We start from the raw sequence: 25,131 nt of genomic DNA, 5'->3' as shown, positions 1-25,131 counted from the left end.
TCAGAATTGAATTCTCTACAATTTTTATTGCAAAAAATTATTTGTTTACTGGTCATTAAAGAAAGTTATTGGGCATCAAACGTAGAAGTCTGTGTTTTTCTACTTAGATTTTTTGCATATTTCAACATTTTTCTCAAAAACTACTCACACTACAGCTTCCAGACTAGTTTTATTCAATTTTTCAGATATTTTTCCATATGAATCCAGCATAAGTTTTTCAAAAACTAGTCCCCAAACAATTCAGCATCGGTGTATTTCACCAGATGAACTGAATTCCGGGCTAAATCTTTGACCCTGTATAGCTCGCTAATGAAGCGTTTATGGATATATGTTTATAAGAACTTTTTTTCTTATTTTTACCTCTACTATCACGTATTAAATTATTCTACCATAATTATGAATCACCCTGTATACATTCAATTTCATTATTATTCCAACCTGTTCTGGAAAAAAATAAAAAATATGGTGTCTCAAGTTACCCGCAGAGGTTGAATAAATTGGGACACCATTATGATTTGCCTGAAATGAGACAATTGAGTGGTTGAAGGCTAACTTAGAACATTAGATTTTGAATAATATATGTTTCATATTCATAATAGAAATAGTTTAACTGTAAAACAATTGAATAATTGATGAAATAATTGTGTGTAATAATTGAGTGTTCACTATAGAAGTTATTAAAGGCTCAATTTCTAGGCTAGAGATAGTAGATTGTTTATGACTGTTAAAAAAGTATCTTAGCTGTTAATAGATGTTCAAAACGTTATTAAGTATTTTCAACGATGTGTTCCCAACAAATCCACAATGCCAGAACTCGCAATGAATTGCACAGACAGCTTGTAAGTTGGAATTTGTGGGAAGGGGTCAAACTGTCCCAAGTTAGCCGGTTTGACGGTAGTAATAATTATACTTTACTAAGGTATTAATGTGCGTTTTTCATATTGGATTCAGTTACTGTATTCTTATTATTTTATATACAACTGTATATTTATTATTTTCTCATATTTTCCATCTTCTTTTTATTGAAAATTGTATTGTGTTGAAAACTATTGTATTGTGTGAAGGAGAAAAATTGAGGTTTTATACCTGTTGTCTCCATGAATAAATCAATACATAAATGTTCACATACATTACTAGTTGCTGTGTTTTCCTACCGAAAATCGTTATGGTTTTTGGAAAACGTGCTTGCTATATACAACCACTTCTATGCACTAGACTTGATCATCGAAACGCAGAGCGCTCTGTGCCACAATGCATTTATTTCATACACCTTATTCATTTCAATGGGGAATTCAATGAAAATAAATAATTCAGCTAAATAATAACATAGATTTATAAGACACCGTTAATAAGGTCGATATAAACAAGCTATGAAATAAATTACGTGAAACAGTAGTGACACTTCAAGCTATATTTTAACAATCATACCAATCGTCAACAGTGACTTTCACAATATACACAAACTGGGCTAACTTGTATTCTATTATGGATTGTTTGATAACGTTTTTTTTTTAAGTACAGTACTTGGGAAACTTAGGTTGCATGTACCGTATTATATGAGTAACATTTTCAGTCAGCAAAATTTCATTGAATAGTGTTAAATGAGGAGAAATATTAGTTGAAATTTTACATATGCTAATTCAGTTTGAAATTCGGTAGAATATAATATACTGATGCATAGTTATATTTTTGGACTTTGTTGTACCTATAAATTGATGAAAGAACAAAGTTTTGGGCTTCAGCCTTTTGATCTTTCCTGCAAGTGTTCTCGATTTAATAAATGAATACCATATAAGGTCTCTTCAGTTCTTAGAAGTTTTCTCAACTCACCTTTCATAATATCTTGAATTACTGGTGTGAAGGCGTTTTGCATCCACCCATGAACAATGCATTTAATGCATTCCGGTTTAGTGAAGTATTCGAGTAATTTCTCAGTTGGAGTAGTAACATTAATGTACTCGCCGTTTGGTCTATCCCTAGAAGCCAAATTAACAGAGTAAATAGTAAAACAATGATAATTTATAATGTACGGTAGGATACTTCTCATAGATAGAAAGTCGTGACTTGTGATTTAATGCGTCAATGATAAACGTCTAGTAGCCTACTTCAAATAAACATGTCCGCAACTGTGAATTGTATGAGTGGTTTACTACTAGAAATTATTTTATAGTTACACTGAAAAAATAAATTAATCAACAATAACTGATGATTGTAAGACACGAGAAACTTACCTGCAATATAGAATGAAATCCACTAACACAGGCTTTTTACTTCCTCCTTGTACTTGATCTGCAAAAACTTATGAATTGAATAGAAAGGTCATTTCAAACTCATGACATCTCACTACGGTACTAATTAAATTGAAATAATGTGAAATAAGTTTAATTTTTAGTAGGCTAGTATGAAAACAATGAAGGACACGAAGATAATTATGTATTATACTCGTGGGCCTGCTACTATATTTGGAATTTACATGCACTTCCGATTTTCAATGCAATTTACACCTCCACAGTTGAAGATTTGATAACACAATAATTATCATCCATTATTCTAAGAATAATTCCAGAAATATAGAATTTCTCTTATATATGAATGAGGATGCGAAATGTTTCATTGATTAAGCACTAAATAGATACGATATTTATCATTTATTTACCTTATAAATGTTATCAACATTAGAAAAAATCAACTATTCAAGTGTTATACTACTATATTGAGAAGATGATAAATGATAAGGTGTAAGGTATCAAAAAATTAGATTTTTATTTTGAGTAATACGGTAACTTATAAGTAGTAGAGAATAGAAGTTGATCAGAACTTGATTTCAAAGATTTCACCAAGTATTGAGATTCTCCTAAATGGGGAGAATCTGTTCACCTGAACATATTTCCTGATCTATTATATCGTATGGCTTCATTTTCTTGAGGATGGATATTATTTAAGAAGAAAAGCTCCCAAAACTCTCATCACTCATCTACTGCATCTATAATTTACAGAGCTGTAAATAATTTTTAAATCTTTTTAATTTGTTCTAATTTTTTTCAGGAAACAAAACTTAATTCGTGGTGCCCTTTTGATAAAAAAGTAGAAAGAACAAATTTAAAGAACTTGGAAATATTTTGATTTAATCTAGAGGATATCATAAAAAATGTAGACCTTCTCACATAAGAAGTAACTTATTGAAATCCTAGAATACTATAGTGTACCAATAATAGGTACTTTTTCATGCAAGTATGATGTTTTGTTTTTTTTTCATTTAAAATTAATATTAGTATAGAAATCTATTGTAAAATGACATTTTGTTTCAAATAAAATTATCTTATCTTTCCAACTTTTTCCCTAAAAACATGATGAGCGTTTCAAGTTATAGATGCGCCAAAAAACGAGGTGTGAGCTCCACAGAAGAATGAAGGATGAATTGGATCATAGTCAGCGTGTACATGATTTATTGTGATGATATGAAAGCCATCATTATCTATCTGTCTATCTATCTATCTGTACGGTATGAAAGAATAGAGGTCAGAAATTCTCATATCAACTTACAAATACAATTCGAAAGAAAGATGCACAAGAATACTCCTCTACTAAACAAAAACTGAAACATTTTTTTCATTAAATCACAGCAGTCACACAGCTAAGTACAGACAAATAAAGATGTTCACTTGGAAAAAAATATTTATCATAGACCGTATATATACTCACATGAAGCATGGTTTAATAACTTTAAAATTAAACTGAACCATTCCGTTAATGAGAAAAGTTTATTACTTAAGCTACAGGTTAGTTACAGAGAGGTAGTTAGGATTGGAAATTTTCCACTTGAAAATTCAATCAACAGTGAATTTGGAAATCTAATTTCAACATGTTGCAACTATCAATAACCAACTTCTCTAAACTTTTGTTTCCATATACAGCATTATTCTCTTTGTCTGGGTCCTTCAATAAAGCATAATTAAACGTTTTTAGAACTAGTTGTAGTATTAATAACATTTTAGGAGATTCAATCTGGAAAAAATGATTTCAAGTTTTCATTCATCACTATCCTATCTTTTCTCAATTGACGGATGGTTGCCAATAAATCAGCTATTGCTTGATATTCAATTTCAATCCCACTCTTGATCATCATAATCATCATCAACAACCCCAAAACCCACTACATGACCAATATAAACTATTCTATCTCATATATTTCTGTTTGGCAAGTGTTTCTTCTAATAAATATTTCAGAGAATGGTTTAGTTGTTCAATAAATTAGGTGATAGTTCATCGAGTGATTTGAATCCGTCATTCATTCAATTAATTATATTACAATTATATCAATATTTTAAATTCATACAATGAAGCAGATCCTAGAGAGGACCCTCATCTGTCAAGTGTCCTCTCTTGAAGATACCGTTATGAATGTGAATATCACAATTTGTTGATACTTTGAAAATCTGTAAAAGTCTATTGATTGGTTTTCTCATTGATTATTACATGTAAATGAATAAAATCTATTAGTTTATACACACATAAATTCAATTTTAACTTGAGATTTAAATCCATAATATTTTTAACAGATTCCATCTGAAATAAAATTGTATTGTATTAGGATAATTCCTGCATTTTATAAGCAACTAATTCATGCTTTCAGGAGTAGGTATAGAATTCTGATATTAACACTTTATTACTATAAGTTCCAATTCAGAGAAGAAATAGATGAGTAAGTGAATAAATAAGTAAATACTAAATGGATTAATGGGTGAAATGAAGCAAGGCTTTCTATTTTTCTAATTATTTTTAATAAATATTTCCTAAACAATGAGAAAGCCAAAGTTTAAAAAGAAGAATGAAAATGTCACAATACACCTCGCAGCATTTTTTGATGAAAATATACTCACCTAAACCAAGAGCTGTAACTAGACGATCCCAAGCCTGAAACAACAGATTAGAAATTACATGACCACAGTAAAAAATTAAAATTCCCAATATATTATCATATTACTGGTGCAATCATCTATTGGAGGTATCAGGTTTCTTATTTTGAAAAGTAGGAGCAAATTGTGAACAGATCATTGACATGGAGGTGATCCCCTTTGTGACTTTGTACTTCACAAGTTTTACCCCGAATTCGGATTTCCTCGATCTAAGCTGAGTAGTGAAGTGACTGGCTAGGTAAGATAAGAAATATGCGCTTGCCTATAACAATTTATATTGACTATATATGATACAGTGGCTACGGTATAATAGTCTCTATACTACTACCATTGGACTACTTGAGTCGACTCCGCTAAGTATCATTCATCAGTTGAAAAATTGCTTCCCGGTGCTTCGGAACCCACCTAAAGCTGTAGATTTTCTTATCTAATCCTGTCCATTACTTATTCACATTAGGCATTATACACAGCTCAAACAAACCTGAGCAAAACTCAGAATTAGTTGTGAAGTAGGTACTGGTATCTCGATTTATGAATTTAACTAACTGCATATTGGACCATCATCAACTAGAATCTGTTTTTATTCCTTGGGATGAAATTGGAAAAATATTTTTCATTGGATATTCTAAAATAGCTAAGTAGTGAAGTTACTACATTAAATGAAACCATGCAAATGATTTGCTTTTCAATATAGAAATTTTGTTATAACTCTACGATTCAAAAAAGGAATCACCTCTGCTACCTCTCTACCATCTGCACCAAAAAACCTGACCCTGAAACCTCTGTACAGTATTTATAATCTAATTGAATTGATTCACTTCATGTTGGATCAAATTAACACTGCAAATAATTGAGTTTGTTTTGAAATTAAAATGCAAATCTACAACTTACTGTTATCTCCTTCTTCGATGGCGTAAGGTGGATCATTGGTGGTCATTAGTTGGAAAGATCCTGTGATACTGAAAAACCATATCATTTTATAAAACCTTTCTCAAAAACTCAGGCTTAAAAACTTGAAACTGTTTCCTTGAGTTTTAAGACTATAGTAGCTAAGACTGTGCTCTTCCTTCCATCTTTGAACTTGCAGGAAAATAATTCAAGTTGCATTAGAAATCAATAGCCCTGAAAAACCATTCTCATCTTCATAAGTAAAAAAAATCCGAAAATATTTTCTCATACAGATTCAAAGTGAAGACTTGGGGGTTATTATCTCGAATGAGATATCAACATTCTATAGTAACTCTTTTTTTATCTGTACTACTGTATTGATGTAGGCTAGCCCTACGTGGATTCATCATGTGAGCATGGTTGCCAAGGTGACTGTTTTAGCAACGAACGTTTACAAGTAAATAGCTAGTTGAAGTTAGAGTTTTAAGTTGGATTTTGATGAGAGATGTTCAAAGATTATGTTATTTTTATTTTTATCTTGTTCGATGTGAACTTTTAATAAATAAAGTGTCAATTGAAAAAGCACATTTACAACGTTGGTGTCAGAAATGGGGTTGAATCCTTAAAAGAAGAATTGTGCTAAAAATTTGTTAAACAAAAAAAAGTTTTACCGTACATAAAAACAAGAGCAAGATCAAAAAGGGAGATTGAAGCATTCAAAGAGATGGTAAATTCGATAAAAGAAGGTACGGTATGCTTGAATTTGTATCTAATATGGGACAAAATTTGCAACAGGAAATCGAGGAAAGTTTTAAAACCGTTTGAGATTATTTATTTTAGTGTTGATGGGGCTAAAGTGCACGTCCAGTGCTAACATACCTGTCATCAAATTTTTGATTGGGATCGATTTAGTATGTTATTTTGAGCACAAAAATTAAACGGCGCTTACTATTGTTTTTAAAATAAACTAAGTTCAAAGTAGCAGAACTTTACATGCATTTAACCTATAAGTAGCAACCATAAGTAGCTAATGTTAGTAAAAGCTGTAGGTTAGGAAAAGCTTTAGGTTAGGAAAAGCTTTATGTTAGGAAAGCTTAGGTTAGGAAAAGCTTTGGGTTAGGAAAACTCAGATTAGGAATATCATAATTTGATGATTTGAATAATCAAAATGGCTGCTACTCATAGGTTAAATGCATGTAAAATTGTGCTAATTTGAACTTAGTTTATTTAAAAAACAATAGGGAGCGCCATTTAATTTTTGTGATTTTGTGCTCAAAATAACATACTAAATCAATCCCAACCAAAAATTTGATAATAGGTATGTTGGCACTGGACGTGCACTTACGCCGTTTATGGCAAAAAAGAAAAGATGCTAGATGACTTTTAGAAAAATCATTGCCATTGGTTTGCTCTGGACTTTGATGAGCATTTTAGGTTGGCTCTGAGATTTATGTATAACATTTTTAGTGTGCCATGAGTTATTGTGATTCACTAGGGAATCTGATCACGTGATGAGGCTTACAAGAGATACGGGCGATTGAAGTCAATGTTCTTGTAATCTGGTCTGACTGATTTAAAAATGTTATGAATTTTAAATTTCTTTCTGATGAAAAATGATTTTATTGAAATAGATGAATAATTAATAATGATATGACTGTGAAATGGTTTTAAATATTAAAAGTTATTCAATGACAATTCCAAGATAAGAAGGGTATATATATCTCTCGACCTAGAGTATCAGATAAATAGTTGGAAGCAACAGACCGTCGGAAGCAACATTGTTTGGTGCCTCAAGAAAGTCACACATAGGGTGTGTGATTACGACATGCATTAGGGTATGCATAAGTGAGAAGAAAAGGAGGATGTCACTAGCTTAAGTGATGAGTGAGGATGTCACTAGCTTGAATGGGACTCCTCAGTCGTCAGCATGTAGCTGAGTGGAAGCACATCTGTCCGGAACTGCAGAAGCATGGCTGTCTGGCAGGGAGGAAGTGTGTCGGTCCTGAGGTTTGGCTGAGCAGAGTATTGTTCGTTTGAGACATCGTTGGTGGGGACGCGATAAAGCCCACAAGGTTGAGGATAACATGCTGCTATACCTAATTGTTCAAGTTCAACCTCATTGTCTAAACAGGAGAATCCAAATTGTTTTTGCGAGAATTGAATTTGGCAATTCAAAAAAAATTGCTAAAAATAAGAAAGAGCAAGGGAAGGCATGTACTACATTGTAAAGAGGATAATTGTGTACAGGATTGAGAAAACTGAATAAAGAACCAAATCAAAGGTTGTACACACAATCGTCTACCAACTTATCAAGGAAATCTGGATATTGGAAACCAATACCCCTAAGGGGGGATAGTGATGTAGGCTAGCCCTACGTGGATATCATGTGAGCACGGTTGCCAAGGTGACTGTTTTAGCAACGAACGTTTACAAGTAAATAACTAGTTGAAGTTAGTTTTATAAAGAGTTTTAAGTTGGATTTTGATGAGAGATGTTCAAAAATTATGTTATTTTTATTTTCATGTTGTTCGATGTAAACTTTCAATAAATAAAGTGACAATTAAAAAAGCACATTTACAACAGTATATTAATTTATTTTTTAGCATATTAAATTTGGATCGGAAGCTTTTTGGAATGGATATAATTTGAAACATAAAAAAGTCTTCCGGTTATATATTTCAATGACTTTCCCCCTACTGACCTGTAGACTACTTACCGAAGCCGAAGCCAGGACATTTTTAACAAGAAGTTCTAATTCATGGAAAACTACATTGGATGACAAAAAATCCTCATGATAATTGCGATACCGTATTAGTTATCTTCTTTTTTTGTTAGGGGCTACCGTGCTCTTAGATATTAAGAAATAAAAATTTAAGTACCATTCTTTTTTAATTTTTTACTCACGACATGTTTAGACATTTATGTCATTATCAAGTGAGTGAATAAAATAGAGAGTTTCTTTCCATTTCATTCGCTCACGTGATAATGACATAAATGTCTAAACATGACGTAAGAAAAATATTAAAAAAAGGGTACTTGGATTTTTTATTAATAGTTATCTTGTGTTTGATTGCATTTATTCCAAGGTGGGATAGAATTTCCTCATAAATTTGTCTATCAGATCATTTCAACATTAAGTCTGAACCTATTGCATGGATACTCAACAATCTAGTCCCAATCCGAACGACAGCTATGGACGGACATACAGAGTGGAATACCAACCTTTGATCCACAGCTTCACCCATAACATTTTTCGGATTGCTGTCACAGGCTCCATTGAGAAAGTCTGAATAAGAGTCACACCGAGTTGAAACAAAGTGAGACTTGGTAGAATTCATCAGGAGAATGCTCTGCACAAAGTAGTCATAAGCTCTACCATGACTGCAAGCTACTGTAAAAATCAATATTCCAGTATGAGGTACTCTAATCAATATTCCAGTATCAGTCTCAATCTGGTTCATCTGTTGAACAAATTTTCATGTAAACTCGGTGCAATGAATATTATAAAATATTATTTTTTGAATTTCTTCAAATAATGAAATTGGATTTTCAATTTTATAATAGTAAAAGCCTTATGAGTAGGCTTATGATTCTTTAAAAAATGAATTTCATTAATCGAAATCAATAGAACAATTTTTTTAGTTCTCCATTAATTCCATCTGGAAAAGTCAATATCAGATCAAGTCAAGTCAAGCTTTATTCCATTAAATAAATTAAATTTTTAATAGGTAAGTACTATCTATTGCTAGACTCAAAACATAAATGTATACAGATTCACAGTGATAAATATGAAAATTTATTTAGAATTATCAAAAAATAATAAAATATTTATCAGAATACGTGGAATGAACGAACATAGACGACATTAATGTGTCTGTGTGTTCGTTGGGTTGCAATCCACAAATGTCTTAACCAAGATTTATCTACTTTTATCGGAATCATATCAAACTAATCATATTACTGATCAACTACTCCTAATATTCCTAACACCACCATTTTCAAGATGTTGATATTGGACTGTGTAGAACAAGCTGGAATACTATTTCTAAAAAATAAAATTAATAATTGCGCAATAACACAATTTTAAATTTGAGTGATGAATTTCATCTGGTTTGTTCTATTTTGTTGGTTGTTTATTCGATCGTTTTTACTTCTTTAATATTTTAAGAGAAACAAGTTTGTACCTTTTAATTGCAATTTAAATGTTATAATTAACTATTCTCCCAATAAATACATTAGAAAGAATAATGTGGGTCTATATTATATATTCACAAATTGCAAAATATCACACATTAAAACATTTATTGAATTCAATAAATTTTAATATTCTAAACATTGTAACAAAATCTTATATGACCGTGTGACTCCTAAATAATAATTAAGATATATTGTCTATCACCAAAGAAGATTACTCCTCTTCAGAATTTGAGAATGTGCTGACTTTCTGAGGTTTCATCAAACCTGAATTGAAGTAATTCAATGTTAGAGAGTGCATACCAGTTTCCCATGTAGATAAAATATTGTTTATCATAATAGTAAAAATAATTATTATCTTATCGTAATAAGTGAAACACGTACCTGAGAATGATGAGCATCCAGGTTGAGTGTGACTTCCACCATTCGGATAGAAGTCAGCATGGCCGATTCCTTCATAGATTCCGAGAATATTATCACATGTATGGATCACATCCAAGAACTGCGCCAGGCTCTTGTTGAGCATAACAATTTCACTATCAACGTATCGAAGGGGAACCAATTCAAACCCTGGCTTAGCTGGATCAAGACCTATTCGAAAAAGCGCCATTATAGATACTATATATAAATGTAGAAATAGTGTATAAGGTATACACTGTACGTCTTTGATCGGGAAAATTTCAATATTATATGGGATGAATAGCGTTCAAGAGTGGATTTAATATTAATAAGTTCTCTATGATAGGAGGAGAATATGAATAAAAATAGAAATCTCTTATATTCCGTATATAGTAGCCCTAAGAGGTAAAAAATACAATTTGATAGGAGGAGAATCTATGGTCGACTCTCTAGTCTCTAGTACAAAATAAAAAATATATTACGCCGAAAAAGCAATCATGGTACCGTGTAGGCTTACACACATTATTTATTTACTTCGTTACAGAATCCTAAATCTTGAATCTATTAATATATTAAAAAAATATAGTCGACACACCTGAGTATTTTATAAGTTTGGTATTTGATGCAGATTTGTCAGCTCATTCCCATCGTGTGAAATTTTTTAATAAATTGAATCTCTCAAATAGGCCTTTAGCTCAAGTGACAGGTCTATATTATTAATTTATTGGATTGTTTTATTGACCATTATATTGCCCTATCATACTACTATAATAAGTTATGAGATTTTCCTGATGCATTATGACAGACTGCTATTTTCACAGAAATTCACTTTTGATTTTCATTATTTTCATTAACTGCAGGACAATAATAATTATGAAGTGAACATTTCAGTAAGAAGTGTTAACTAGTCTCAAATCCACACCTGAAGAACAACTGATGTAAACCAATGTATAGTTATGTTATAGAACTAAGAAAATATTGATAAGAAATTAGAAATACCTAATAAAGTATTATAATAAAGAAAAGTATAAAGTATTAGACCAACCTGTAATTCGACTGACTTTTTCATTTGTAATTTGAATAATATTATGACCAGCGCTAGCAGCAACATGTGATCCAAGACTATGGCCTATAATGTGGATTCGACTGGGCTCAGTGAACTTGCCCTCGATTAGGTGTTCCAAAAGGTCGGCAACAATGCCACCCACGTCGAACGTGTCTGTAGCCGATGTCATGTAGTTGTAGTTCTCAGCCCTCACGCGCCAATTCACTGTTATTATGTTGGCACTTATGGTCTCCATATAAGCTGAAAACATTTCAGCAAGCTATTTCAATAAATTGTCATTCTATTCAAATACTTTGAGCACAGTGTAAGCTAATCAAATGAAAACCGAACAGTTGAAACAAATTAACATTTTTTACACGATGATCGAAAATTCTGCAGTGAAATAGCTACTGTATTCATAATTATCTGTCATTTGAATTCATATTAATTGAAAGAGTTGAATAGTTTCTTTCGCAATAAAATAGCTATTTATATATTAAGAGCGTACTGCGCGACTTTATCGTTCGCGCAAAACAGTTATCACGCGAAGCGGAGCGTAATAATTTTGCAAGAGCGATAAAGAAGCATTACGCGCGAATTACATACAAAATATTTTCTACAACTGCCCAAACCGGTTAAATTACTTATATTGGCGGAGTTACAATTACCGACTTTTTAGGTTAAGATCTGACCTTTTGGTGAGCTAATAATAATTGGCGAAATAATTATCTTAGACAGAGAGTAGCTGAATTGGAGTTCATGAAAAATGCACTTACAGATAGAGCCGTTGTCTTGGAACAAAAATTGATTGACTTAGAAACTGAATCACCTGCACATACATCGGAAGCGGTTTCAAATGAGACGTATGAATCGTCTTCATCCCTAAGGAAGATGAGACATGAACAGTCTGTTGATGTAATTGAGCATGCAAGTGATCTCGATTCAAGATTGAAAGCTTGTGAAATGGATAAAGAGAGCGAGATTGAACACTATAAATCGTTGATGGATGAGTTGAAAAGGCAAATGAGGGAGGAAAGGAAGAGAGAAAATCAAACTTTTGAGCAGAGATTAGGCGAGATGAGGACTACAATTGAGGTTTTAGAGGCCGATAACAGTTGTCTTCGAGCTAAATATAAGACAATCCAGTTAAATCACGAAGAATTGAACAATTTTTACTCGCCAGGTCAAACAATTGCAAATGAATCTCTGAGCGGCGGAATTGTGCATAAGGAAAACTCATTCAGTATTTTAAATCAGTTGGAGGAACCTAGTCAACCAGTCATAAATAAGATAGCGAAAAAGATTAAGGAAAAAATCATGTTGCAAGAAAAATTGCAAACAAAAAGAGAGTTACTAATAAGAAAAGAGTCCTAGTAATGTCAGACAGTCATGGAAGAGATATAGGATGGAATTTGAATGATGAAGTGAAATGTGAAGGCTATGAGGCAACTGTCCTTTCTAGACCTGGATGCTCCTTTAATACGGTAATTCATGATATTGACGATTTTACTAAGGATTTCACAAAGGACGACACTGTGGTTATTATAGCAGGGACAAACGATGTAGTTGACAGAGTGGATCAGCCCACTAACCTGAATTTTGACTCAATAAAGAGAATAGCTGAGAAAACAAATGTGGCTATATCAACGATTCCGTTAAGGTATGACAGACCTCTAATGAATGTAAATGTGAGTAGATTAAACACATGGATGTTTGAGGAGATTAAGTTAATTAGTGATAATAAAATTGGCATGATTGATCTGAATGAGCTAGACATCACTGATTACACTCGCCATGGCTTGCATTTCAACAAGCACAAGGGCAAACCCAAACTCATTCAACTCATAAGAAATATTTAATAGGCAACCAGAAAAGCATTAAGACATTTATAGTAACGGAATCCGAATTTTCAACAAAGAGCTGTTCCAGTATTCCAATTTTTAATTATATTTCTGGAAATTATTTTTTAGATACTCTGGACCTTTAACTGAATCAAATATTACAGGAGTATGCACTATCATACATCAGAACATTCAATATATGAGTAATAAAGTGGACAGAATAAATGTCTTCCTAAGAGCTGAAAAGCCAGATAAAGTAGTTTTTACTGAACATGGTCTCAAAGAATCTGAAATAACGCAATTAAGCTTCGAAGGCTATAGCATAAGTGCAACTTATTGTAGATCTTTACACAGGAGTGGCGGAGTTTGTATCTTGGTGAAGAAAAACATTAATGTTCAGAAACTCTCATTCTTGAATCAATTCTCCACTGAAATGAATTTAGAAATCACTGCTGTAGAAATAGGAAAAGGAAAAGGGAAAATTGCTGTTGCTGGAGTATATGGATCGCCCAGTGGAGATTGGAATGATTTCCATGACAAAATGGACACAATTTTGCAAATCCTAACATCAAAGTTTAATAGGATAGTAATTGCAGGTGATTTTAATGTTGATCTCCATGTGAAAAACCCTTTAAGTGATGCTTTCAGAGACCTTTTTGCTGAAAACGACCTGATAATAAAAGTTGGTGAATTTACCAGAATCACAAGAGACTCTCAGACTATAATAGATGATATTATAACAAATATAGAGGATAGTTTTGTTGCAGTAAAAAATTCTGAATTATCTGACCACACTTTTCAATCTATTAAAATGAGGGGTGATCATTCTGTATCTCCGGATAGAGTTATCTCAAAAAATTCGAGAGATGTAAGTGATTGTAACATGGTTTGTCTAAATATGCATTTATCAAAACAAAAGTGGCAGGAACTTTATAATGGAAATTATCTCAACAAAAAGTATTCAAATTTTGTAAAAACTCTGAATCACCTTTATAATGTCTGTTGTCCAATTAAAAAATTTATAATAAGTGGAGGAAATATCAAGAATAAATGGATTAATGATGAGCTCTTGCAGTTGTGAGATAATGTACGAGCTGCCTCTAGACGCTTCATACAAAGTAGAGACCATGCACATCAACGAGAGTATATTAGATTGAAGAAGTTTTATGCGAATGAAATTGGAAAGGCTAAGCGTAAATTTACAGCAGATTCTTTACGGGAGTCCAACAATTTGAATCTCTCTGTCTGGAGGGTGATAAATGGAGAGAGGGGTGTGTTGAAACGGAGGAATGAGAACTGTTATACAGACGAAGTTGTAACAGAAGAGGGAACGGTTTTGAGAGGAGGCTTTGAAGTTTTGAATTATTTTAATAAATTTTTTCAGGAGGCTGGCATAAAGAATAATGTCTCTGTACAATTAAATGACAACATTTTCTCTGACTCCTATGATGACAGAACAAGTATTGTGAATAAATTCATAGCTGCTCCTTTTACTAGAGAGGAGATGGATAAGATATTAAATAGTCTAAAAGGTAAAAAGTCAACTGGTCTGGATGGGATATCTACTATGGTGTTGAAGTCTTGTAAAGAATACTTATTAGATCCACTCACCCATTTGGTAAATGAATCTTTGAAGTACGGTATATTCCCTGATAAATTAAAAGAGTCAAAAGTAGTACCCATTCACAAAGGCGATGAGGGAAACGTTGCAAATAATTTCAGACCTATTACTCTTGGGAATTCTATTGGTAAGGTTTTTGAGAAGTGTATGATGTTTCGCTTTGTTGAACATCTTGCTGAAAATCAAATTCTGGCCAAGGAGCAGAAAGAAAGATCCACAAAGACGGCAATTGTATCCATTTTTGAGGATATAATTGATATAATGGATAAGGGTGAGAAAGCTGTTGGAATTTTTCTGGATCTAAGCAAAGCTTTCGATTGCGTTGACCATTCAATTTTGTTAAGGAAGCTGGAGTTGGTGGGTGTGAGAGATGTTGAACTGGAATGGCTCAGGTCCTATCTCCTGGATAGGTCTCAGTTTATGGAAATAACAAGGGAAGAGAAAGGGAAGATAATTCATTACTTATCGGATAGAGTATCAGTGAAGGCTGGGGTACCACAGGGTTCTATACTTGGCCCTTTGTTGTTTTTGCTATATGTAAATGATGTGCCAAAAGTTATATCCCAGGGTAGAGTTTTAATGTATGCCGATGACACATCATACATTTGCAGCTCTCAGGATGTGTTAGAAATAGAATCTTTCTTGAACATTAATGCCATAGCCCAGTACCTCTCTCAACTCAAATTAGGAATTAATGAACCAAAATCCCATTTTTTACAATTTACACATAGAAATAATTCCAGGATAAATAAACTTATTAATGTATAGAGATAAATGAAAAAAAAATGTTAACCAGCCTCATTTCGTGAAATTCCTAGGGGTTGCTCTGGATCAGCATCTCTCTTGGGATTGCTATACTGATCAGCTCTGTGGGAGGATTGCATCTGGAATCTTTGCACTCCGACAAATAAGAAGATTGAATGATACCAAACTCACAATGGCAGCCTACCACTCACTCATAATGTCACACATCCGCTATGCCATTATTGCGTGGGGTGGGTCGTGCCAGAATTTGGAGAGGGTGTTCAAGCTCCAAAAAAAGCTGTTGGAGCGATCAAAGGTATTATGCCTTTAGAGTCCTGTAGGAAACACTTTAAAAAATTAGGCATACTAACCGTTACCTCTATTTATATATATGAGGTGATTATGCATGTTAGAAGAAAGACAATGACTAGAAATGCTGATTCGCATGGATACAATACTAGAAATAGAGGAGACTATGCTTCACTGTATCACAGAACAGCTCTTTTTGAGAAAAAACCTACATATATATGGGCCTTGCATTTATTAAAAAGCTTCCTACTCACTTGAAAAATTGTGAAGATGTCGATGTTTTTGAGAAGGAATTAAAATTTTTTTGATTCTTGGAGTATTCTATACCACAGAAGAGTTTGTGTGTAGAGAGGGTTCCTTTGTGTGATTTTTTTCTTCTTTTTTTGTAATACTGCATGTATTATAAATTTTTGACAATTCCTATACTCTGATTAGAGTCTCTGGGAAGCTTTAAAAACAAACAAAGCTGCTTACCGTCAGCTGATTGGCGAGCGTAAAGAAACTCTTCTCGTAAAGAAGCTCTGGCGAGTGTAAAGAAATTTTATTAATGATGTGTTGAGGGAATCGAATTCATAACCGGGAATGAGGTGCTATATAACTCTATGAATAAAATGAATTAAGTGGTTGTAAAATGAAGCTTGAAATATTTATGAAAAACAATAATTGAATTCGAATAGCAAGAGGAAGAGTTGTTTTTCCTAACAAAAAATCAAGAATCAACTCACCATCTTTTATTGCTGAAACAGAAGGTGATTTATCGTTGGACAACCAACCGTGAGTGACACATTTGCAGGGAGCCTCACGGAGATAAATTGTCTCCAGCTCTTCAAATGACGTTTCAATAGAAATTATTTTACCCTCTCGGCATTTTCTGTAGGTCAACAAGAACGAGACATGTTATAAAATCATAGACTCAATAATAAATTATAAAAAGACATATTGAGGGATGAAGACAAAAGTGATGTAGAGATAGATTTGTTATAAATATAGTGTATAACAAAAATTTATATTTTTATTTGATTTTCATATTTCAATGACTAGAATCGCAAATGATAAAAAAGTGATTGAACACTAGAATATTGTCTAATAACATCACAAACTTCGAGTCATACAAACGGAATTCGTGATATTATTAGACAATACTCTATTGCTTCATTACTATGGATAAATATCACTACATCTCACCAAAAACAGTATGAGAAGTCAAGAATGAATGTCTTGATGAGCCAAATAATAAATTAAAAATTCTTTAACAAAAATTATAACATTTACATGATATTCTATATAAAATGAGGATACATAATATCTAGAATGAGGATGAAAAAGAGAGGATCAATTCAAATCGTCACATTTTCATCGCCAAATTCATCACATTTATTTTCTCTATATTCTCATTAAATTAATTGATATATTTTAATGCTTAGCAGTAGTCAAGTTCTTAAAAGGAGTTTGCTATTGTATAGATAGAATATTATTTTTACAGTATTGGCCATTGGATTTTGTAATATTACATTTTTCTTCTCACATTGGAATCGAATCTTCAATTCGAGATCTATGGAACTTTATAGTAAATGTCAGAGTTATCAATAGACGGACAAATTTTTTGACGGAGAATTTATTATCGTAAATGTTTGTTGCATTGTTCCATGGTGTAACCGAGGCAGGGTTAACAAATTACTAAATAAATGGTTTATTTAAATCGATATATATATAAAAATTTAAAATAACATTTTCAAAATAAAGTTTTATTGAGAACAGATGTAGAATGTGAATTCTAAACTTATAAGTTATAATTTTTTTGATGACGTGTCTGTGGAGATCGATATTGAACAGGGCGTTGGTTTCGTGACTTTCAACTTTGCTTTTCCTGTTCAGCCCTTCCTTCTTCTCTAAAACATGGCTGGCTGTTGTGTGTGTAATTTTGTGCTCTGAATTATTGTCTGTTTAAGTGAATTTATTAATGTTTTAAATTGAGTTTTAAACAGTTTATAGTGTTCTATCTTGTGGATAATTTGTTTTTTCTGTAGTCAAGCCAATAGCCACTATGTTTCAACTGTAAACTAGATAAGTATTTTAGTTCGTAGTTACTTGAAATAATTAGTCTTAAGATATTTTCTCTTTCTGTATTTTGTGTATTTTCATCTGAGATTATAAGTTAATTTGCTCTGAAAACTGGATTTCTCATTCATAGGCAATAGATCCATTCACAGTTTATCAAGAATCTATTTTATTGGAGCCGACAACTATTCTTAGGTTGATAGGTGTTAAATGCTATTCCAACCGTTTAAGGAAAAATTGGTAGCACGGCAAATGTTACCCCTGTGGTGGGACCGAATTACAAAATAAATATGTCCCAAATGGTACACTATGAAATCCCTGGTTATAAAAATTATTAGTAGGATAGATATCTTGATAGGTTATGAATGGTTTGTTGCTGAGTGGGAAGTCGGTTCAAGAGAGATCAAGTCCTAATGAATATATTATCTGTGCAGACTAGCAAAATGGCATACAATATGAAAAATATTAAAATTGATGATGAGTTAATAGCTGCCTTAACACAACTGTTTGATAAGCAAGATGCTAAGTTAGACCAAATGTTTAAAAATCAAAATGCTAGATTTGATGAGTTAAATGCTAGATTTGATGAGCAAAATGCTAAATTTGATGAGCAAAATGCTAAGTTAGACCAAATGTTTAAAAATCAAAATGCTAGGTTTGATGATATGAAGCAAGAATGTACTAGCATTAGGCTAGAGCAGGTTAGTATAAACCTTCTATTGAAAAATGCACATGAAACATTGAAAGATGAAAACAAATTGAAGCAGGATGATAGTAGTGTTAAGTTACAAGATCACTCATTCAAGTTTCTGACAATGTAGGCCTAGTTACTGTTGTTGAAAAAGTCAACCATAGTGAGACAGTAGAATTGAATAAAGAAGTAGGTAGGGAGTTGTCTTCACTGAAAGTCAACTATCAAGAAAGTACTATTGCTACATTGAAGGTTAGGAAAACAGTAAACAAATCAAATGTTTCTATGGATCAGATTACTACATCAAAAGTTAGGAAGATTGTAAACAAAATGAATGATTACATGAGACAGGTTTCTGTGGAGGTTAGGAACAATGTAAACAAAATGAATGTTGCTTTGAGTCAAGTTGATGAGTTCAACTTTCAACTGAGCATTGAAAAGGTGTATGCTATGCACTCTCAAGTGAACATGACTAACTTTTGTAGGCAAAACGGCCTTTTTGAAACAAATGAACCCATGAATAATAAAATCATGTTCTTAAAGAAAACAAAACGCAAAGTTTCCATTGATGTATTAGTATTCAAAGGTTGTTTCAAGTTGCTTATTTACAAGATGATGACTGTGAGTCACATGATGAAAGGGTATTCCCCAACACACAATGATTAGGAATCCTGTGTTATGCCGGGATTCAGAATAGCATAATCGCTACACAGTGTATGGTAAGAGTCCATAATTGTGTCTTTTTTCTTTCCTGTAGCCTATTTTCTTGGCCCTTAATCTTTTCAATTTTCGATTCTTTCCTGTCTTTGTGTAATATTCAGTAAATTTCTTCTATGAAGCATATCTTAACCAATCTTGTCCATAGTCATTTAAATTTGTATTTTTTCTGAAATAATATTAGAAGTTGAAATAGTAGCTTATTTTCCTAATCTTTAAATTGTTGATAAAACTTAACTTTTCTAAAATCTATCCATTGTTGTGTAAATAATTGTTTGCTTGCGGTATATTTTTTCATCATGTATTACATATTTTAATCATGTCTATTTTTTGTCAGGTATTATATTAGGTAATTAGGTTTTTCAGAGCAATTATGTCCCATGTTCTCATCTTTCATTGCATATTGTGCCATAAGCCATATGTAATTAGGTTATAGTTTTCTTCTGGGCTTTTAACCCATTTTGCATTTTATTTTTTCTTTGCTGTCCAATACTTTGGATTTTTGGTAGACAAGTAGGTGTGATTCTTTTAGAGGTGTGGGCGTGAACCACATACGGCTGGACTCGATTATCTGACCTACTTGTTTGCGATATAAAAACCTTATGACTGCAACAACAAATGTTTGTAAAACCTTTTGCATACTTTTGTTTTGTGGTCCGATACTAGAGTCTGCTATCACATTGCCTTACAAACATCTAGGAACTTTCCACCCAGTCACAATAGTCAACACATTTTTTCCTTCACCAGTTGTTTTTGTGGGAGTGATAGCTCACAATTATAACAAATTAGTGTCATACTTGGAATTTACAAAAATTCTATAGTAGTATATTTTATTAAATATACTTCCTCATGAAAGTTCAGTACTGACATGTAGGATAGGCTCTAATTAATCTTTCTCTTCTTTGTATTGTTTTAGGGAATTTATTTACCCAGTTTTCTTTTTCTCTTGTTTGTATTTTTTAGGGAACTTATTTACCCATTATTCATCTTGATCTTCTTTGTATTATAATCTTGAAATGTTTATACTTATTATACAGTCTTTAAATTTAAATTATTTTAAAAAATATTGGTTTAATTTAAAACGTTTTGTTATATTATAATTGAAATAAGATTTTTGTGATTGATATCTTTTTCAAAATTTTTAAAATTGTTTGTTCTATAAATTTTGATATGATTGATTATCGTTTGAAATGGATGCTGGAGTGTATGTAGAATTTTTAGTGGGGTTTGTTGATTAGAATTTTGCTGGTATGTGATTGTTTTTTGAGATGGAAACCCATTATTGCCTAAAGAAGGAATAACAGAGATTATGACTTAGAGAGGCAGTAATGAGATAATATTTTTGTGTTGATTACTTATGTTGATGATTGCCATAGATGCAAAAATAATGATTAATAATGTTGATTGCCATAGATGCAAAATGATGATTAATTATGAATATTGTTTGCCTTTGAAGCAAAATATTATTGATGTTTTGAATGGTTTCTTGTTTAATGATTGATAGTAAAGTTTTGTCATGAAATGTAGTTTGTGTTTAGAATATTTAAAGTCGAAATAAACTATAGTATCCAACAAACGATGATTAAGAATATTGAATAAATTGCTTTTTATAAATTATTTGAACAAAATTTAAATAAAATTTATAAATTTGTCTACATAAATAACTTTGAAACCCTGAATGATAAATCATAAATGTGAAATACTATATTTGAAATGTTATATTGAATGATAATGAAATGCAGATACATATTGTATTATGAATGATTTTTAGTGGAAGACCAACTGTATGAATAGATTGAAGTATGTATTAAAATTACTTTGTTGTGATGATCTGATGTTTTTTGCAATTTTGATAATGATACAGAGTGTTATGACATTTATGTAACATGTATTTGATTATTTCTAAATTTTTAAAAATGGATTTAATTTTATTAATTGAACAGTGAATAGATGAAAATGAATGATTTTTTTCTTGAACATTAATGCCATAGCCCAGTACCTCTCTCAACTCAAATTAGGAATTAATGAACCAAAATCCCATTTTTTACAATTTACACATAGAAATAATTCCAGGATAAATAAACTTATTAATGTATAGAGATAAATGAAAAAAAAATGTTAACCAGCCTCATTTCGTGAAATTCCTAGGGGTTGCTCTGGATCAGCATCTCTCTTGGGATTGCTATACTGATCAGCTCTGTGGGAGGATTGCATCTGGAATCTTTGCACTCCGACAAATAAGAAGATTGAATGATACCAAACTCACAATGGCAGCCTACCACTCACTCATAATGTCACACATCCGCTATGCCATTATTGCGTGGGGTGGGTCGTGCCAGAATTTGGAGAGGGTGTTCAAGCTCCAAAAAAAGCTGTTGGAGCGATCAAAGGTATTATGCCTTTAGAGTCCTGTAGGAAACACTTTAAAAAATTAGGCATACTAACCGTTACCTCTATTTATATATATGAGGTGATTATGCATGTTAGAAGAAAGACAATGACTAGAAATGCTGATTCGCATGGATACAATACTAGAAATAGAGGAGACTATGCTTCACTGTATCACAGAACAGCTCTTTTTGAGAAAAAACCTACATATATGTGCCTTGCATTCATTAAAAAGCTTCCTACTCACTTGAAAAATTGTGAAGATGTCGATGTTTTTGAGAAGGAATTAAATTTTTTTGATTCTTGGAGTATTCTATACCACAGAAGAGTTTGTGTGTAGAGAGGGTTCCTTTGTGTGATTTTTTTCTTCTTTTTTTGTAATACTGCATGTATTATAAATTTTTGACAATTCCTATACTCTGATTAGAGTCTCTGGGAAGCTTTAAAAACAAACAAAGCTGCTTACCGTCAGCTGATTGGCGAGCGTAAAGAAACTCTTCTCGTAAAGAAGCTCTGGCGAGTGTAAAGAAAATTTACTGCGCATGCGCGGATGGTTAGCGAGCGAAAAAGTAGATTCTCCTCAGAAATAAGCTGTTTTACGAGAATTGAGTATGTAAATTCTTTTTTTACGCGCAGTTGTAGAAAAAATTAATTTTGATAGGCCTATTCCAAAACATAGTGTTAATTTAGTAAAGGGATATTTCTTACCTCTTAACATTTTTGAAAGTCGATTTTTTTCCGGATTGTCCAAATAGATTCAAATTCAATATAACAACATGAAATTTATTACACATGACCTATAACTGTAACTAGGGATAACATGCTCCTAGTAATAATCAAGTAGTGAGTTAACACAGAAAAAATAGTAGAAAGTGTTATTATTTCTACTACTTTTTTCGAAAATTGTGTATGATTTTCGAAAGGAGGAAAAATAAATGGTTCAACAACACCATATTGAAATTTTAAATGGAACAAATATTGAAAAATAATTAGAAAAATGTTGTTGTTGTTGATTGATAATTTAAATTGACGAATTTTGAAAAAAATTGCACATTTTATTGATATTAATAGAATAATTATTGAATTTCTGAAATAGAATCCTTTCATGATGATGCAATTTTATTAATGATGTGTTGAGGGAATCGAATTCATAACCGGGAATGAGGTGCTATATAACTCTATGAATAAAATGAATTAAGTGGTTGTAAAATGAAGCTTGAAATATTTATGAAAAACAATAATTGAATTCGAATAGCAAGAGGAAGAGTTGTTTTTCCTAACAAAAAATCAAGAATCAACTCACCATCTTTTATTGCTGAAACAGAAGGTGATTTATCGTTGGACAACCAACCGTGAGTGACACATTTGCAGGGAGCCTCACGGAGATAAATTGTCTCCAGCTCTTCAAATGACGTTTCAATAGAAATTATTTTACCCTCTCGGCATTTTCTGTAGGTCAACAAGAACGAGACATGTTATAAAATCATAGACTCAATAATAAATTATAAAAAGACATATTGAGGGATGAAGACAAAAGTGATGTAGAGATAGATTTGTTATAAATATAGTGTATAACAAAAATTTATATTTTTATTTGATTTTCATATTTCAATGACTAGAATTGCAAATGATAAAAAAGTGATTGAACACTAGAATATTGTCTAATAACATCACAAACTTCGAGTCATACAAACGGAATTCGTGATATTATTAGACAATACTCTATTGCTTCATTACTATGGATAAATATCACTACATCTCACCAAAAACAGTATGAGAAGTCAAGAATGAAATGTCTTGATGAGCCAAATAATAAATTAAAAATTCTTTAACAAAAATTATAACATTTACATGATATTCTATATAAAATGAGGATACATGATATCTAGAATGAGGATGAAAAAGAGAGGATCAATTCAAATCGTCACATTTTCATCGCCAAATTCATCACATTTATTTTCTCTATATTCTCATTAAATTAATTGATATATTTTAATGCTTAGCAGTAGTCAAGTTCTTAAAAGGAGTTTGCTATTGTATAGATAGAATATTATTTTTACAGTATTGGCCATTGGATTTTCTCAATACATAAAGATTCCTGTTTTTTATATAGGAAAAACTCCAATATTGGACAACTTTTACTGTAATTGAATCGAATAAAACATATACCATAACTAAAGGAAGCATAGCTTCATATATGTTACTGGTGCCTAGTGTCTAAGTGTCATAATGATTATTATTGTTGAATGTAAAACTAATGAATATTATCTAGTTTGATTCAAAATCTGATATCGGGGCAATAATAGATTAAAAATATTCTTCATAAAGCAGAGAATATTTTGTTTACATTACTCTACCAGTATTTGAAATTGCATTACCAAATATATTATATAAATACGATTTTGAATAATTATTATGATTAATTTTGATTGAAGCTTCTATACTCAGCTTACGGAGAGAAAAGAGTGAAGACAACGACATAGGTGTGGATTGCAGCCCTCACTTCTGATACCTCAACAGGATTTGCAAGATTTTGCGAGTGCAGCCACTCATTGAACTTGGCCGGATCTTCGTCGTGTTCTCCATTTATTCCATCTGGAAAAGTCAATATCAGATCAAGTCAAGTCAAGCTTTATTCCATTAGATATATTAAATTTTTAATAGGTAAGTAATATCTATTGTTAGATTCAGAACATAATATGTATACAGATTCACAGTGATAATATAAAAATTTATTAAAAATTATTAAAAAAATCAGAATACGTGGAATGAACGAACATAGACGACATTAATGTGTCTGTGTGTTCGTTGGGTTGCAATCCACAAATGTCTTAACCAAGATTCATCTACTTTTATCGGAATCATATCAAACTAATCATATTACTAATCAACTACTCCTAATATTCCTAACACCACCATTTTCAAGATGTTCAGGCTATCATGTCATAGTAAAGTTATCTAATTGTGTCTGAATAACTCAAGTAATGGCGGAAAAGAATTTGATTTCGAATAATATTTATGATGAAAACTGCACAATGACAATGAGTTTATGAAACTCGAAAGTGTGTAAGTAGAAAAATGAGGTATTTCTAATAATTGAATAGTTGACTGCATGCTTTTATTGGAGTAAAAAGCTCGTGTGTCTGAAATATTTGCTGTAGAGCTATAAAATGCTATTGGTAGTTCCATCTGAATCTAAATTACGAAAAATAAAAGAATCCATTCCACCATTTTGTTGTGCATTTCCTCTTCAGAAAAAGGATACTAATAGATAATTTACTTTTTAAGGACAGTCCTTTTAAGGACTTCCCGACTAGAAA

The 25,131-nt window shown here is 31.9% G+C and overlaps 1 protein-coding gene across 8 annotated transcripts in view; it reads right to left on the bottom strand.

Moving 5' to 3' along the window:
- The window catches only part of LOC111044434 (phospholipase A1), a 42,848-nt gene that overhangs the window by 13,943 nt on the left and 3,774 nt on the right, over positions 1 to 25,131 (bottom strand). For 2 of the 8 annotated variants that reach the window (XR_005571310.1, XM_039428131.1), the window contains exons 1-7: positions 11,443 to 11,600; positions 10,383 to 10,589; positions 9,027 to 9,195; positions 5,808 to 5,875; positions 4,881 to 4,914; positions 2,232 to 2,298; positions 1,831 to 1,976 (exon numbers count right to left, since the gene is read on the bottom strand). Coding sequence is in view for 7 of the 8 variants with exons in the window: in XM_039428131.1 (XP_039284065.1) it covers positions 1,831 to 1,976; positions 2,232 to 2,298; positions 4,881 to 4,914; positions 5,808 to 5,843 (283 nt within the window). In the remaining variant the exon portion in view is untranslated. Of the gene's footprint in view, positions 1 to 1,830; positions 1,977 to 2,231; positions 2,299 to 3,543; positions 3,696 to 4,758; positions 4,915 to 5,807; positions 5,876 to 9,026; positions 9,196 to 10,382; positions 10,590 to 11,442; positions 11,972 to 23,114; positions 23,261 to 24,264; positions 24,407 to 25,131 lie in introns of those variants that run through there. The other 6 variants (XM_039428128.1, XM_039428132.1, XM_039428134.1 and 3 more) reach the window with 6 other exon arrangements.

This window comes from Nilaparvata lugens, chromosome 5, assembly GCF_014356525.2.
Source record: "Nilaparvata lugens isolate BPH chromosome 5, ASM1435652v1, whole genome shotgun sequence".
Classification (NCBI taxonomy): domain Eukaryota; kingdom Metazoa; phylum Arthropoda; class Insecta; order Hemiptera; family Delphacidae; genus Nilaparvata; species Nilaparvata lugens.
Note: the sequence above shows the minus strand (reverse complement) of the source record. Positions and strands in the feature narration are given on the sequence as shown.